At 38.6% G+C, this 17,152-nt stretch overlaps 1 protein-coding gene across 1 annotated transcript in view; it reads right to left on the bottom strand.

The window, feature by feature from the left end:
• Positions 1–17,152, bottom strand: part of LOC120932084 (mucin-16-like) — a 59,409-nt gene that overhangs the window by 33,308 nt on the left and 8,949 nt on the right. The window contains exon 2 of the mRNA XM_040344215.1: positions 1,985–17,149. Within this exon, the coding sequence (XP_040200149.1) occupies positions 1,985–17,149 (15,165 nt within the window). The remainder of the gene's footprint in view (positions 1–1,984; positions 17,150–17,152) is intronic.

Raw genomic sequence — 17,152 nt, 5'->3', positions numbered from 1 at the left:
CTAAGGGGCTCAAGAGGCCTTCATTATCACCACAGTTTGCAAAAAATAGTTTTCCTATTATTAATGGGAAAAAGCCAGGAAAAAAAAAATCAGGAATCCTGCACCTCTCTCCTAAATATTTGAAAATTGGATAGGAGTTGGTCCAGGTATAATAGAACTCTGCTCTTGTTCTTGTTACACTATAATTAGATTTATCTTGGATTTGATCTGTTACATCAACAAAATGTAACAATGCCCATTTAGTGCAAGGGCTGGCCTAAATCCAAGAAATTATTTAGTCTGTTAGACCCCTTTCACACTGGGACGTTTTTCAGGCGCTTTTGGGCTAAAAAAAGCGCCTATAAAGCACCTGAAAAATGCCTCCCCTGCATCCCCAGTGTGAAAGCCTAAGAGCTTTCACATAGGGGCGGTGCGCTTGCAGGACGTTAGAAAATGTCCTGCAAGCAGCATTTTTCGAGTGGTGGAGAAGCGGTGTACACACCGCTCCTCCACTGCTCTTGTCCATTGAAATGAATTGGAACCGCTGCCGTAGCCCCTACAAAGCGTTTCGACAGAGGCGCTACATCGACACATTTAACCGTTTATTCGGCCGCTAGCTGGGGTTAAAAGCACCCCACTATCAGCCGAATAGCCCTACTAAAACGACGGTACATCAATGCCTGCCCGCCCCAGTGTGAAAGCAGCCTTAGGCCCCGTACACACGACCAGTTTCCTCGGCAGAATTCAGCTTCCGACCGAGTTTCTGGCTGAATTCTGCCGAGAAACCCGGCCGTGTGTACACTTTCGGCCGAGGAAGCCGACGAGGAGCTCGACGAGGAAATAGAGAACATGTTCTCTATTTCCTCGTTGTTCTATGGGAGCTCTCGGCCTGCCGAGCTCCTCGGCGGCTTCAGGGCTGAACTGGCCGAGGAACTCGATGTGTTTGGCACGTCGAGTTCCTCGGCCGTGTGTATGGGGCCTTAGACTCACAGGTAAGATAGCACAAAATACAGGTTTGTGTGAGATGGGACTTTAAAAGTATGTTGAAATTGTAATTTCTTAGAGCCTTTTTTTTTTTCATTAACCTCCTTAGCGGTAATCCCGAGTCTGGCTCGGGGTGAATTTTTCATACCAAAAGCAGTATCCCTGAGCTAGACTCGGGATTGCATTGCAGGATACAGGGGGAAGTTACTTACCTTGTCCCTGGATCCTGCGATGTGTCACCGCTGTGTGTGCGGGCTCCTCCGCTGTGTCTCCTCACTCAATTCAAAGTGCCGAGTGCCGAGCTCCGTTCCCTGCGACATTACGATGCACGGGGACGGAGTTTGGCACCAAATTCAGAAAGTGAAACACACAATACACATACAGTATACTGTAATCTCACAGATTACAGTACTGTATCAAATAATTACACCCCCCCTTTGTCCCTTGTGGTCTGCCCAGTGTTCTACATGCAGTTTTATATAATAAAAACAGTTTTTTCTGCCTGGAAACTGGAGATTGTCCAAAGCAACCAAAAAGTGTCCACATCAAAAGTGCATTTAGAGCAGCTAGAAAACAGCAATAATAAATTAGAATCACTTTCAGAATTGAGAAATAGCGATTTGTGGGGAAATTCGTCATCAAACAATAAAAATAATGACAGCGACAATTCTGCAACTGAGCAAATTTCTGTGTTTTTGATTTGATTACATTATTGAATATTTTTTATTATAATTACATTATTATTAGTTATAATTATTCATAGTTATTTATTATATTATAATTTATGATTTTGTGTTTCAAACTTTATCATACTCGGGATGTCTACTAGACTCTTGTTTGGACAGTTTTAAGTGAGTTATTCCTAAGAATTACAGGCCTACAATAGAAAACACCAAATTTCCATGCAAAATAATTGTACCGCTTTCTACACCTAAAACCAGAAGGAATCATACCGCCAGGGAGGTTAAGACAATGAACAGTGATTCAATATATTCATTTACTAATCACAGAAATAGCTTACCTGTTGGTAAACGTGTAGTAGCAGTGGACAGTGACTTTGCTATTGCTGGAAAAGATGTAACTGTTGTTGACGTCTCCAGGGCTTTTGTTGATGGTGGAACTGATTCTGTGGTTGTTTCTGCTGCAGTTAGTGATTCTGTTGAAGAAGATGTTATTGTGGCCATTGTCACAGGCCCTGTTGTTGTTGGAACCACTGTGTTTGCTCTACTTGTCTCACTTATAGTCAAACGTTTTGCAGTTTCTAGTGTTTTTGTTGTTGGTGGGATTATTGTTGTGGTGGTTATCTCTGCTGTAGCTATTGATTCTGTCAACGATAGCAATGCTGATGTAGTTTGTTGTACTGTAGTAAATTTTTCGGTCAATCCTTGTGGTGTTGTAAAAGATGTTGTCTTTGTTTCAGTTAGCGAGGCTGTAAATGTTGATGATGCTGATGTTGTGCTTGTCTCTTCTGCAGTGGTTGTTGTTTTTAATGATGACATTCCTGTTGTGACAATGGGCTCTCTTGTTTTTGGAAACACTGTTGTTGCTGTACTTGTATCCAATGTAGTAATTTTTTCTGTTGATGCCAAGGATGTTGCTTCGTTAAGTGTAGTCTCTTGGTATTTCATTGTTGGTGGTAAAAATGTTGTGACTATTTCTGTTTTAATTGAAGTTGTTGTTGGTGGTTTTGCATTTGTTGTAGTTTCTAGTGTTTTTATTGTTAGTGGGATTGATGTTGTGGTTGTAATCTCTGCTGTAGCTGTTGATTCTATCGACGATAGCAATGTTGATGTAGTTTGCTGTACTGTAGTCAATGTTTCATTTAAGGCTAGCGGTGTAAAATATGTTGTCTTTGTATTGGTTACAAAAGGATTTAATGTTGATAATGCAGATGTTGTGCTTGCAGTGGTTTCTTTTGTTAATGATGACATTCCTGTTGTGGCAATGGGTTCTGTTGTTGTTGGAACCACTGTTGTTGCTGTACTAGTCTCCAATGTCATAATTTTTTCTGTTGATGCCAAGGATGTTTCTTTGTTAAGTGTAGTCTCTGGGTATTTCATTGTTGGTGGTAATAATGTTGTGACCATTTCTGTTTTAATTGAGGCTGTTGTTGGTGGTTTTGCGTTTGCTGTAGTTTCTAGTGTTTTTATTGTTGGTGGGATTGATGCTGTGGTTGTTGAGGTTAATGAGGACATTCCTGTTGTGATAATGGCCTCTCTTGTTGTTGGAACCACTGCTGTTGCTGTACTAGTCTCCAATGTCCTAATTTTTTCTGTTGATGCCAAGAATGTTGCTTCGTTAAGTGTAGTTGCTGGGTATTTCCTTGTTGGTGGTAATAATGTTGTGACTAATTCTGTTTTATTTGAAGCTGTTGTTGGTGGTTTTGCGTTTGCTGTAGTTTCTAGTGTTTTTATTGTTGGTGGGATTGATGCTGTGGTTGTTATCTCTGCTGTAGCTGATGATTCTGTCGACGATAGCAATGCTGATGTAGTTTTCTGTACTGTAGTCAATTTCTCGGTTAATGCTTGGGGTGATAAAATAGATGTTGTCTTTGTTTCAGTTACCGAGGGTTTAAATGTTGACAATGCTGATGTGCTTGTCTCTTCTGCAGTGGTTTCTGTTGTTAATGAGGACATTCCTGTTGTGATAATGGCCTCTCTTGTTGTTGGAACCACTGCTGTTGCTGTACTAGTCTCCAATGTCCTAATTTTTTCTGTTGATGCCAAGAATGTTGCTTCGTTAAGTGTAGTCGCTGGGTATTTCCTTGTTGGTGGTAATAATGTTGTGACTAATTCTGTTTTATTTGAAGCTGTTGTTGGTGGTTTTGCATTTGCTGCAGTTCCTAGTGTTTTTGTTGTTGGTGGGATTGATGTTGTGGTTGTTATCTCTGCTGTAGCTGTTGATTCTGTCAATGATAACAATGTTGATGTAGTTTGTGGTACTGTAGTCAATGTTTCGGTTAATGCTTGTGGTGTTGTAAAATATGTTGTCTTGGTTTCAGTTACAGAGGGTTTAAATTTTGACAATGCTGATGTTGTGCTTGCCTCTTCTGCAGTGGTTTCTGTTGTTAATGATGGCATTCCTGTTGTGACAATGGGCTCTCTTGTTTTTGGAAACACTGTTGTTGCTGTACTAGAATCTAATGTAGTATTTTTTTCTGTTGATGCCACGAATGTTGCTTTGTTCAGTGTAGTCTCTGGGTATTTTGTTATTGGTGGTAATAATGTTGTGACTAATTCTGTTTTTATTGAAGCTATTGTTGGTGGTTTTGCGTTTGTTGTAGTTTCTACTGTATTTGTTGTTGGTGGGATTGATGTTGTGGCTGTGATCTCTGCTGTAGCTGTTGATTCTATCGACGATAGCAATGTTGATGTAGTTTGCTGTACTGTAGTCAATTTTCCAGTTAATGCTAGTGGTGTTGTAAAATTTTTTGTCTTTGTCTCAGTTACCAAAGGTTTTAATGTTGACAATGCTGATGTTGTGCTTGTCTCTTCTGCAGTGGTTTCTGTTAATGATGACATTCCTGTTGTGATAATGGGCTCACTTGTTTTTGGAACCACTGTTGCTGTACTAGTTTCCAATTTCATAATTTTTTCTGTTGATGCCAAGAATGTTGCTTCGTTAAGTGTAGTCTCTGGGTATTTTGTTGGTGGTAATAATGTTGTGATTATTTCTGTTTTAATTGAAGCTGTTGTTGGTGGTTTTGCGATTGTTGTAGTTTCTAGTGTTTTTGTTGTTTGTGGAATTGATGTTGTGGTTGTTATCTCTGCTGTAGCTGTTGATTCTGTCGACGATAGCAATGCTGATGTAGTTTGCTGTACTGTAGTAATTTTTTGGGTTAATGCTTGTGGTGTTGTAAAATATGTTGTGTTTGTTTCAGTTACAGAGGGTTTAAATGTTGACGATGCTGATGTTATGCTTGTCTCTTCTGCAGTGGTTTCTGTTTTTAATGATGACATTCCTGTTGTTATAATGGGCTCTCTTGTTATTGGAACCACTGTTGTTGCTGTACTAGTTTCCAATGTCATCAGTTTCTCTGTTGATGCCACGAATGGTGCTTCGTTAAGTGTAGTCTCTGGGTATTTCGTTGTTGGTGGTAATAATGTTGTGACTATTTCTGTTTTAATTGAAGCTGTTGTTGGGGGTTTTGTGTTTGTTGTAGTTTCTAGTGTTCTTATTGTTGGTGGGATTGATGTTGTGGTTGTTATCTCTGCTGTAGCTGTTGATTCTCTCGACGATAGCAATGCTGATGTAGTTTGCTGTACTGTAGTCAGTTTCTTGGTTAATGCTTGTGGTGTTTTAAGAGATGTTGTCTTTGTTTCAGTTTCTGAGGGTTTAAATGTTGACGATGCTGATGTTGTGCTTTTCTCTTTTGCAGTGGTTTCTGTTGTTAATGATGACATTCCTGTTGTTATAATAGGCTCTCTTGTTATTGGAAACACTGTTGTTGCTGTACTAGTTTCCAATGTCATAATTGTTTCTGTTGATGACAAGAATGGTGCTTCGTTTAGTGAGGTCTCTGGGTATTTCGTTGTTGGTGGTAATAATGTTGTGACTGTTTCTGTTTTATTTGAAGATGTTGTTGGTGTTTTTGTGTTTGCTGTAGTTTCTAGTGTTCTTATTGTTGGTGGGATTGATGTTGTGGTTGTTATCTCTGCTGTAGCTGTTGATTCTGTCGACGATAGCAATGCTGATGTAGTTTGATATACTGTAGTTAATTTTTTGGTTAATGCTTGTGGTGTTGTAAAAGATGCTGTCATTGTTTCAGTTACCGAGGGTTTAAATGTTGACGATGCTGATGTTCTTGTCTCTTCTGCAGTGGTTTCTGTTTGAATCACTGTTGTTGCTGTACTAGTCTCCATTGTCATCATTTTTTCTGTTGATGCCAATGATGTTGCTTTGTTAAGTGTAGTCTCTGGGTATTTCGTTGTTGGTGGTAATAATGTTGTGACTATTTCTGTTTTAATTGAAGCTGTTGTTGGGGGTTTTGTGTTTGTTGTAGTTTCTAGTGTTTTTATTGTTGGTGGGATTGATGTTGTGGTTGTCATCTCTGCTGTATCTGTTGATTCTGTTGATGATAGCAATGCTGTTGTAGTTTTCTGTACTGTAGCCAATTTTTCGGTTAATGTTTGTGGTGTTGTAAAATATGTTGTCTTTGTTTCAGTTACCAAGGGTTTTAATGTTGACAATGCTGATTTGCTAGTCTCATCTGCAGTGGTTTCTGATGTTAATGATGACATTCCTGTTGTGGCAATGGGCTCTGTTGTTTGAATCACTGTTGTTACTGTACTAGTCTCCAATGTAGTAATTTGTTCTGTTGATGCCAAAGATGTTGCTTCATTCAGTGTAGTCTCTGGGTATTTCGTTGTTGGTGGTAATAAAGTTGTGATTATTTCTGTGTTAATTGAAGCTGCTGTTGGTGGTTTTGCATTTGTAGTAGTTTCTAGTGTTTTTATTGTTGTTGGGACTGTTGTTGTGGTTGTTATGTCTGCTGTAGCTGTTGATTCTGTTGACGATAGAAATACTGATGTAGTTTGCTGTACTGTAGTCAATTTTTCGGTTAATGCTTCTGGTTTTGTAAAAAATGTTGTCTTTGTTTCAGTTATCGAGGGTTTAAATGTTGACAATGCTGATGAGCTTGTCTCTTCTGCAGTGGTTTCTGATGTTAATGATGACATTCCTGTTGTGGCAATGGGATCTGTTGTTGGAATCACTGTTGTTGATGTACTAGTCTCCAATGTAGTAATTTTTTCTGTTGATGCCAAGGATGGTGCTTCATTCAGTGTAGTCTCTGGGTATTTTGTTGTTGGTGGTAATAAAATTGTGATTATTTCTGTGTTAATTGAAGCTGTTGTTGGTGGTTTTGTTTTTGCTGTAGTTTCTAGTGTTTTTGTTGTTGGTGGGCTTGATGTTATGGTTGTTATCTCTGCTGTAGCTGGTGATTCTGTCGACGATAGCAATTCTGATGTAGTTTGTTGTACTGTAGTAAATGTTTCGGTCAATCCTTGTGGTGTTGTAAAAGAGGTTGTCTTTGTTTCAGTTACCAAGGGTTTAAATGTTGACAATGCTGATGAGCTTGTCTCTTCTGCAGTGGTTTCTGATGTTAATGATGACATTCCTGTTGTGGCAATGGGCTCTGTTTTTGGGATCACTGTTGTTGCTGTACTAGGCTCCAATTTAGTATTTTTTTCTGTTGATGCCAAGGATGTTGCTTCATGCAGTGTAGTCTCTGGGTATTTCGTTGTTGGTGGTAATAAAGTTGTGATTATTTCTGTGTTAATTGAAGCTAATGGTGGCTTTGCGTTTGTTGTAGCTTCTAGTGTTTTTGTTGTTAATGGGATTGTTGTTGTGGTCATTATCTCTGCTGTGTCTGTTGATTCTTTCGACAATAGCAATGCTGATGTAGTTTGTTGTACTGTAGTAAATTTTTTGGTCAATCCTTTTGGTGTTGTAAAAAATGTCGTCTTTGTTTCAGTTACCGAGGGTTTTAATGTTGACAATGCTGGTGAGCTTTTCTCTTCTGCAGTGGTTTCTGATGTTAATGATGACATTCCTGTTGTGGCAAAGGGCTCTGTTGTTTGAATCACTGTTGTTGCTGTACTAGTCTCCAACTTAGTAATTTTTTCTGCTGATATCAAGGATGTTGCTTCATTCATTGTAGTCTCTGGGTATTTCTTTGTTGGTAGTAATAAAGTTGTGATTATTTCTGTGTTAATTGAAGCTGTTGTTGGTGTTTTTGCGTTTGTTGTAGTTTCTAGTGTTTTTGTTGTTGGTGGGATTGTTGTTGTGGCTGATATGTCTGCTGTAGCTGTTGATTCTGTCGACGATAGCAATGCCAATGTAGTTTGCTGTATTGTAGTAAATGTTTCCGTTAATGCTTGTGGTGTTGTAAAAGATGTTGTCTTTGTTTCAGTTACCAAGGGTTTAAATGTTGACAATGCTGATGAGCTTGTCTCTTCTGCAGTGGTTTCTGATGTTAATGATGACATTCCTGTTGTGGCAATGGACTCTGTTGTTGGAATCACTGTTGTTGCTGTACTAGTCTCCAATGTAGTAATTTTTTCTGTCGATGCCAAGGATGTTGCTTCATTCAGTGTAGTCTCTGGGTATTTCGTTGTTGGTGGTAATAACGTTGTGATTATTTCTGTGTTAATTGAAGCTGTTGTTGGTGGTTTTGCATTTGTTGTAGTTTCTAATGTTTTTGTTGTTGGTGGGATTGTTGTTGTGGTTGTTATGTCTGCTGTAGCTGTTGATTCTGTTGACGATAGCAATGCCGATGTAGTTTGCTGTACTGTAGTTAATTTTTCAGTTAATGCTTGTGGTGTTGTAAAAGATGTTTTCTTTGTTTCAGTTACCGAGGGTTTAAATGTTGACAATGCTGATGTGCTTGTCTCTTCTTCAGTGGTTTCTAAATTTAATGATGACATTCCTGTTGTGGCAATGGGCTCTGTTGTTGGGATCACTGTTGTTGCTGTACTAGGCTCCAATGTAGTAATTTTTTCTGTTGATGCCAAGGATGTTGCTTCATTCAGTGTAGTCTCTGGGTATTTCGTTGTTGGTGATAATAAAGTTGTGATTATTTCTGTGTTAATTGAAGCTGTTGTTGGTGGTTTTGCTTTTGCTGTAGTTTCTAGTGTTTTTGTTGTTGGTGGGCTTGATGTTATGGTTGTTATCTCTGCTGTAGCTGTTGATTCTGTCGACGATAGCAATGCTGATGTAGTTTGTTGTACTGTTGTAAATTTTTCGGTCAATCCTTGTGGTGTTGTAAAAGATGTTGTCTTTGTTTCAGTTACCCAGGGTTTAAATGTTGACAATGCTGATGAGCTTGTCTCTTCTGCAGTGGTTTCTGATGTTAATGATGACATTCCTGTTGTGGCAATGGGCTCTGTTGTTGGGATCACTGTTGTTGCTGTACTAGTCTCCAATGTAGTAATTTTTTCTGTTGATGCCAAGGATGTTGCTTCATTCAGTGTAGTCTCTTGGTATTTCGTTGTTGGTGGTAATAAAGTTGTGATTGTTTCTGTGTTAATTGAAGCTATTGTTGGTGGTTTTGCGTTTGTTGTAGTTTCTAGTGTTTTTGCTGTTGGTGGGATTGTTGTTGTGGTCATTATCTCTGCTGTAGCTGTTGATTCTTTTGACAATAGCAATGCTGATGTAGTTTGCTGTACTGTAGTAAATTGTTCGGTTAATGCTTGTGGTGTTGTAAAAAATGTTGTCTTTGTTTCAGTTACAGAGGGTTTAAATGTTGACAATGCTGATGAGCTTGTCTCTTCTGCAGTGGTTTCTGATGTTAATGATGACATTCCTGTTGTGGCAATGGACTCTGTTGTTGGAATCACTGTTGTTGCTGTACTAGTCTCCAATGTAGTAATTTTTTCTGTCGATGCCAAGGATGTTGCTTCATTCAGTGTAGTCTCTGGGTATTTCGTTGTTGGTGGTAATAACGTTGTGATTATTTCTGTGTTAATTGAAGCTGTTGTTGGTGGTTTTGCATTTGTTGTAGTTTCTAATGTTTTTGTTGTTGGTGGGATTGTTGTTGTGGTTGTTATGTCTGCTGTAGCTGTTGATTCTGTTGACGATAGCAATGCCGATGTAGTTTGCTGTACTGTAGTTAATTTTTCAGTTAATGCTTGTGGTGTTGTAAAAGATGTTTTCTTTGTTTCAGTTACCGAGGGTTTAAATGTTGACAATGCTGATGTGCTTGTCTCTTCTTCAGTGGTTTCTAAATTTAATGATGACATTCCTGTTGTGGCAATGGGCTCTGTTGTTGGGATCACTGTTGTTGCTGTACTAGGCTCCAATGTAGTAATTTTTTCTGTTGATGCCAAGGATGTTGCTTCATTCAGTGTAGTCTCTGGGTATTTCGTTGTTGGTGATAATAAAGTTGTGATTATTTCTGTGTTAATTGAAGCTGTTGTTGGTGGTTTTGCTTTTGCTGTAGTTTCTAGTGTTTTTGTTGTTGGTGGGCTTGATGTTATGGTTGTTATCTCTGCTGTAGCTGTTGATTCTGTCGACGATAGCAATGCTGATGTAGTTTGTTGTACTGTTGTAAATTTTTCGGTCAATCCTTGTGGTGTTGTAAAAGATGTTGTCTTTGTTTCAGTTACCCAGGGTTTAAATGTTGACAATGCTGATGAGCTTGTCTCTTCTGCAGTGGTTTCTGATGTTAATGATGACATTCCTGTTGTGGCAATGGGCTCTGTTGTTGGGATCACTGTTGTTGCTGTACTAGTCTCCAATGTAGTAATTTTTTCTGTTGATGCCAAGGATGTTGCTTCATTCAGTGTAGTCTCTTGGTATTTCGTTGTTGGTGGTAATAAAGTTGTGATTGTTTCTGTGTTAATTGAAGCTATTGTTGGTGGTTTTGCGTTTGTTGTAGTTTCTAGTGTTTTTGCTGTTGGTGGGATTGTTGTTGTGGTCATTATCTCTGCTGTAGCTGTTGATTCTTTTGACAATAGCAATGCTGATGTAGTTTGCTGTACTGTAGTAAATTGTTCGGTTAATGCTTGTGGTGTTGTAAAAAATGTTGTCTTTGTTTCAGTTACAGAGGGTTTAAATGTTGACAATGCTGATGAGCTTGTCTCTTCTGCAGTGGTTTCTGATGTTAATGATGACATTCCTGTTGTGGCAATGGACTCTGTTGTTGGAATCACTGTTGTTGCTGTACTAGTCTCCAATGTAGTAATTTTTTCTGTCGATGCCAAGGATGTTGCTTCATTCAGTGTAGTCTCTGTGTATTTCGTTGTTGGTGGTAATAAAGTTGTGATTATTTCTGTGTTAATTGAAGCTGTTGTTGGTGGTTTTGCTTTTGCTGTAGTTTCTAGTGTTTTTGTTGTTGGTGGGCTTGATGTTGTGGTTGTTATCTCTGCTGTGGCTGTTGACTCTGTCAACGATAGCAATTCTGATGTAGTTTGTTGTACTGTAGTAAATTTTTCAGTCAATCCTTGTGGTGTTGTAAAAGATGTTTTTGTTTCAGTTACCCAGGGTTTAAATGTTGACAATGCTGATGAGCTTGTCTCTTCTGCAGTGGTTTCTGATGTTACTGATGACATTCCTGTTGTGGCAAAGGGCTCTGTTGTTGGGATCACTGTTGTTGCTGTACTAGTCTCCAATGTAGTAATTTGTTCTGTTGATGCCAAGGATGTTGCTTCATTAAGTGTTGTCTCTGAGTATTTCATTGTTGGTGGTAATAAAGTTGTGATTATTTCTGTGTCAATTGAAGCTGTTGTTGGTGTTTTTGCTTTTGTGGTAATTTCTAGTGTTTTTGTTGTTGGTGGGTTTGTTGTTGTGGTTGTTATGTCTGCTGTAGCTGTTGATTCTTTCGACAATAGCAATGCCGATGTAGTTTGCTGTACTGTATTAAATTTTTCGGTTAATGCTTGTGGTGTTGTAAAAAATGTTGTCTTTGTTTCAGTTACCGAGGGTTTTAATGTTGACAATGCTGATGAGCTTGTCGCTTCTGCAGTGGTTTCTAAAGTTAATGATGACATTCCTGTTGTGGCAATGGACTCTTTTGTTGGAATCACTGTTGTTGCTGTACTAGTCTCTAATGTAGTACTCTTTTCTGCTGATGCTAAGGATGTTGCTTCATTCAGTGTAGTCTCTGGGTATTTTGTTGTTGGTGGTAATAAAGTTGTGATTATTTCTGTGTTAATTGAAGCTGTTGTTGGTATTTTTGCGTTTGTTGTAGTTTCTAGTGTTTTTGTTGGTGGTGGGATTGTTGTTGTGGTTGCTATCTCTGCTGTAGCTGTTGATTCTGTCGACAATAGCAATGCTGATGTAGTTTGCTGTACTGTAGTAAATTTTTCGGTCAATCCTTGTGGTGTTGTAAAAGATGTTGTCTTTGTTTCAGTTACCAAGGGATTAAATGTTGACAATGCTGATGGGCTTGTCTCTTCTGCAGTGGTTTCTGATGTTAATGATGACATTCCTGTTGTGGCCATTTGCTCTGTTGTTGGGATCACTGTTGTTGCTGTACTAGTCTCCAATGTAGTAATTTGTTCTGTTGATGCCAAGGATGTTGCTTCATTAAGTGTTGTCTCTGGGTATTTCGTTGTTGGTGGTAATAAAGTTGTGATTATTTCTGTGTCAATTGAAGCTGTTGTTGGTGTTTTTGCGTTTGTGGTAATTTCTAGTATTTTTGTTGTTGGTGGGATTGTTGTTGTGGTTGTTATGTCTGCTGTAGCTGTTGATTCTGTCGACGATAGCAATGCTGATGTAGTTTGCTGTACTGTAGTAAATGTTTCAGCTAATGCTTGTGGTGTTGTAAAAGATGTTCTCTTTGTTTCAGTTACCAAGGGTTTAAATGTTAACAATGCTGATGAGCTTGTCTCTTCTGCAGTGGTTTCTGATGTTAATGATGACATTCCTGTTGTGGCAATGGGCTCTGTTGTTGGAATCACTGTTGTTGCTGTACTAGTCTCTAATGTAGTACCTTTTTCTGTTGATGCTAAGGATGTTGCTTCATTCAGTGTAGTCTCTGGGTATTTTGTTGTTGGTGGTAATAAAGTGGTGATTATTTCTGTGTTAATTGAAGCTGTTGTTGGTGTTTTTGCGTTTGTTGTAGTTTCTAGTGTTTTTGTTGGTGGTGGGATTGTTGTTGTGGTTGCTATCTCTGCTGTAGCTGTTGATTCTGTCGACAATAGCAATGCTGATGTAGTTTGCTGTACTGTAGTAAATTTTTCGGTCAATCCTTGTGGTGTTGTAAAAAATGTTGTCTTTGTTTCAGTTACCAAGGGTTTAAATGTTGACAATGCTGATGAGCTTGTCTCTTCTGCAGTGGTTTCTGATGTTAATGATGACATTCCTGTTGTGGCAATGGGCTCTGTTGTTGGGATCACTGTTGTTGCTGTACTAGTCTCCAATGTAGTAATTTTTTCTGTTGATGCCAAGGATGTTGCTTCATTAGGTGTTGTCTCTGGGTATTTTGTTGTTGGTGGTAATAAAGTTGTGATTATTTCTGTGTCAATTGAAGCTGTTGTTGGTGTTTTTGCATTTGTGGTAATTTCTAGTGTTTTTGTTGTTGGTGGGATTGTTGTTGTGGTTGTTATGTCTGCTGTAGCTGGTGATTCTGTCGACGATAGCAATGCTGATGTAGTGTGCTGTACTGTAGTAAATGTTTCAGCTAATGCTTGTGGTGTTGTAAAAGATGTTGTCTTTGTTTCAGTTACCAAGGGTTTAAATGTTGACAATGCTGATGATCTTGTCTCTTCTGCAGTGGTTTCTGATGTTAATGATGACATTCCTGTTGTGGCAATGGACTCTGTTGTTGGAATCACTGTTGTTGCTGTACTAGTCTCCAATGTAGTATTTTTTTCTGTTGATGCCAAGGATGTTGCTTCATTCAGTGTAGTCTCTTGGTATTTCGTTGTTGGTGGTAATAAAGTTGTGATTGTTTCTGTGTTAATTGAAGCTGTTGTTGGTGGTTTTGCGTTTGTTGTAGTTTCTAGTGTTTTTGCTGTTGGTGGGATTGTTGTTGTGGTCATTATCTCTGCGGTAGCTGTTGATTCTTTTGACAATAGCAATGCTGATGTAGTTTGCTGTACTGTAGTAAATTTGTCGGTCAATCCTTGTGGTGTTGTAAAAGATGTTGTCTTTGTTTCAGTTACCAAGGGTTTAAATGTTGACAATGCTGATGAACTTGTCTCTTCTGCAGTGGTTTCTGATGTTAATGATGACATTTCTGTTGTGGCAATGGGCTCTGTTGTTGGAATCACTGTTGTTGCTCTACTAGTCTCCAATGTAGTAATTTGTTCTGTTGATGCCAAGGATGTTGCTTCATTGAGTGTAGTCTCTGTGTTTTTTGTTGTTGGTGGTAATAACGTTGTGATTATTTCTGTGTTAATTGAAGCTGTTGTTGGGGGTTTTGAATTTGTTGTAGTTTCTAATGTTTTTGTTGTTGGTGGGATTGTTGTTGCGGTTGTTATCTCTGCTGTAGCTGTTGATTCTGTCGACAATAGCAATGCTGATATAGTTTGTTGTACTGTAGTAAATTTTTCAGTCAATCCTTGTGGTGTTGTAAAAGATGTTGTGTTTGTTTCAGTTACCCAGGGTTTAAATGTTGACAATGCTGATGAGCTTGTCTCTTCTGCAGTGGTTTCTGATGTTACTGATGACATTCCTGTTGTGGCAATGGGCTCTTTTGTTGGGATCACTGTTGTTGCTGTACTAGTCTCCAATGTAGCAATTTGTTCTGTTGATGCCAAGGATGTTGCTTCATTAAGTGTTGTCTCTGGGTATTTCGTTGTTGGTGGTAATAAAGTTGTGATTATTTCTGTGTCAATTGAAGCTGTTGTTGGTGATTTTGTGTTTGTGGTAATTTCTAGTGTTTTTGTTGGTGGTGGGATTGTTGTTGTGGTTGTAATGTCTGTTGTAGCTGTTGATTCTTTCGACAATAGCAATGCCGATGTAGTTTGCTGTACTGTATTAAATTTTTCGGTTAATGCTTGTGGTGTTGTAAAAAATGTTGTCTTTGTTTCAGTTACCGAGGGTTTTAATGTTGACAATGCTGATGAGCTTGTCGCTTCTGCAGTGGTTTCTAAAGTTAATGATGACATTCCTGTTGTGGCAATGGACTCTTTTGTTGGAATCACTGTTGTTGCTGTACTAGTCTCTAATGTAGTACTCTTTTCTGTTGATGCTAAGGATGTTGCTTCATTCAGTGTAGTCTCTGGGTATTTTGTTGTTGGTGGTAATAAAGTTGTGATTATTTCTGTGTTAATTGAAGCTGTTGTTGGTGTTTTTGCGTTTGTTGTAGTTTCTAGTGTTATTGTTGGTGGTGGGATTGTTGTTGTGGTTGCTATCTCTGCTGTAGCTGTTGATTCTGTCGACAATAGCAATGCTGATGTAGTTTGCTGTACTGTAGTAAATTTTTCGGTCAATCCTTGTGGTGTTGTAAAAGATGTTGTCTTTGTTTCAGTTACCAAGGGATTAAATGTTGACAATGCTGATGAGCTTGTCTCTTCTGCAGTGGTTTTTGATGTTAATGATGACATTCCTGTTGTGGCAATGGGCTCTGTTGTTGGGATCACTGTTGTTGCTGTACTAGTCTCCAATGTAGTAATTTTTTCTGTTGATGCCAAGGATGTTGCTTCATTAAGTGTTGTCTCTGGGTATTTCGTTGTTGGTGGTAATAAAGTTGTGATTATTTCTGTGTCAATTGAAGCTGTTGTTGGTGTTTTTGCGTTTGTGGTAATTTCTAGTGATTTTGTTGTTGGTGGGATTGTTGTTGTGGTTGTTATGTATGCTGTAGCTGTTGATTCTGTCGACGATAGCAATGCTGATGTAGTTTGTTGTACTGTTGTAAATTTTTCGGTCAATCCTTGTGGTGTTGTAAAAGATGTTGTCTTTGTTTCAGTTACCCAGGGTTTAAATGTTGACAATTCTGATGAGCTTGTCTCTTCTGCAGTGGTTTCTGATGTTAATGATGACATTCCTGTTGTGGCAATGGGCTCTGTTGTTGGGATCACTGTTGTTGCTGTACTAGTCTCCAATGTAGTAATTTTTTCTGTTGATGCCAAGGATGTTGCTTCATTCAGTGTGGTCTCTTGGTATTTCGTTGTTGGTGGTAATAAAGTTGTGATTGTTTCTGTGTTAATTGAAGCTATTGTTGGTGGTTTTGAGTTTGTTGTAGTTTCTAGTGTTTTTGCTGTTGGTGGGATTGTTGTTGTGGTCATTATCTCTGCTGTAGCTGTTGATTCTTTCGACAATAGCAATGCTGATGTAGTTTGCTGTACTGTAGTAAATTTTTCGGTTAATGCTTGTGGTGTTGTAAAAAATGTTGTCTTTGTTTCAGTTACCGAGGGTTTAAATGTTGACAATGCTGATGAGCTTGTCTCTTCTGCAGTGGTTTCTGATGTTAATGATGACATTCCTGTTGTGGCAATGGACTCTGTTGTTGGAATCACTGTTGTTGCTGTACTAGTCTCCAATGTAGTAATTTTTTCTGTCGATGCCAAGGATGTTGCTTCATTCAGTGTAGTCTCTGGGTATTTCGTTGTTGGTGGTAATAAAGTTGTGATTATTTCTGTGTCAATTGAAGCTGTTGTTGGTGTTTTTGCGTTTGTGGTAATTTCTAGTGATTTTGTTGTTGGTGGGATTGTTGTTGTGGTTGTTATGTATGCTGTAGCTGTTGATTCTGTCGACGATAGCAATGCTGATGTAGTTTGTTGTACTGTTGTAAATTTTTCGGTCAATCCTTGTGGTGTTGTAAAAGATGTTGTCTTTGTTTCAGTTACCCAGGGTTTAAATGTTGACAATTCTGATGAGCTTGTCTCTTCTGCAGTGGTTTCTGATGTTAATGATGACATTCCTGTTGTGGCAATGGGCTCTGTTGTTGGGATCACTGTTGTTGCTGTACTAGTCTCCAATGTAGTAATTTTTTCTGTTGATGCCAAGGATGTTGCTTCATTCAGTGTAGTCTCTTGGTATTTCGTTGTTGGTGGTAATAAAGTTGTGATTGTTTCTGTGTTAATTGAAGCTATTGTTGGTGGTTTTGAGTTTGTTGTAGTTTCTAGTGTTTTTGCTGTTGGTGGGATTGTTGTTGTGGTCATTATCTCTGCTGTAGCTGTTGATTCTTTCGACGATAGCAATGCTGATGTAGTTTGCTGTACTGTAGTAAATTTTTCGGTTAATGCTTGTGGTGTTGTAAAAAATGTTGTCTTTGTTTCAGTTACCGAGGGTTTAAATGTTGACAATGCTGATGAGCTTGTCTCTTCTGCAGTGGTTTCTGATGTTAATGATGACATTCCTGTTGTGGCAATGGACTCTGTTGTTGGAATCACTGTTGTTGCTGTACTAGTCTCCAATGTAGTAATTTTTTCTGTCGATGCCAAGGATGTTGCTTCATTCAGTGTAGTCTCTGGGTATTTCGTTGTTGGTGGTAATAAAGTTGTGATTATTTCTGTGTTAATTGAAGCTGTTGTTGGTGGTTTTGCTTTTGCTGTAGTTTCTAGTGTTTTTGTTGTTGGTGGGATTGTTGTTGTGGTTGTTATGTCTGCTGTAGCTGTTGATTCTGTCGACGATAGCAATGCCGATGTAGTTTGCTGTACTGTAGTAAATTTTTGGGTTAATGCTTGTGGTGTTGTAAAAGATGTTGTCTTTGTTTCAGTTACCAAGGGTTTAAATGTTGACAATGCTGATGAGCTTGTCTCTTCTTCAGTGGTTTCTGATGTTAATGATGAGATTCCTG

This window comes from Rana temporaria, chromosome 1 (assembly GCF_905171775.1).
Source record: "Rana temporaria chromosome 1, aRanTem1.1, whole genome shotgun sequence".
NCBI classification, from domain to species: domain Eukaryota; kingdom Metazoa; phylum Chordata; class Amphibia; order Anura; family Ranidae; genus Rana; species Rana temporaria.
This window is presented reverse-complemented; position numbering and strand designations above follow the sequence as displayed.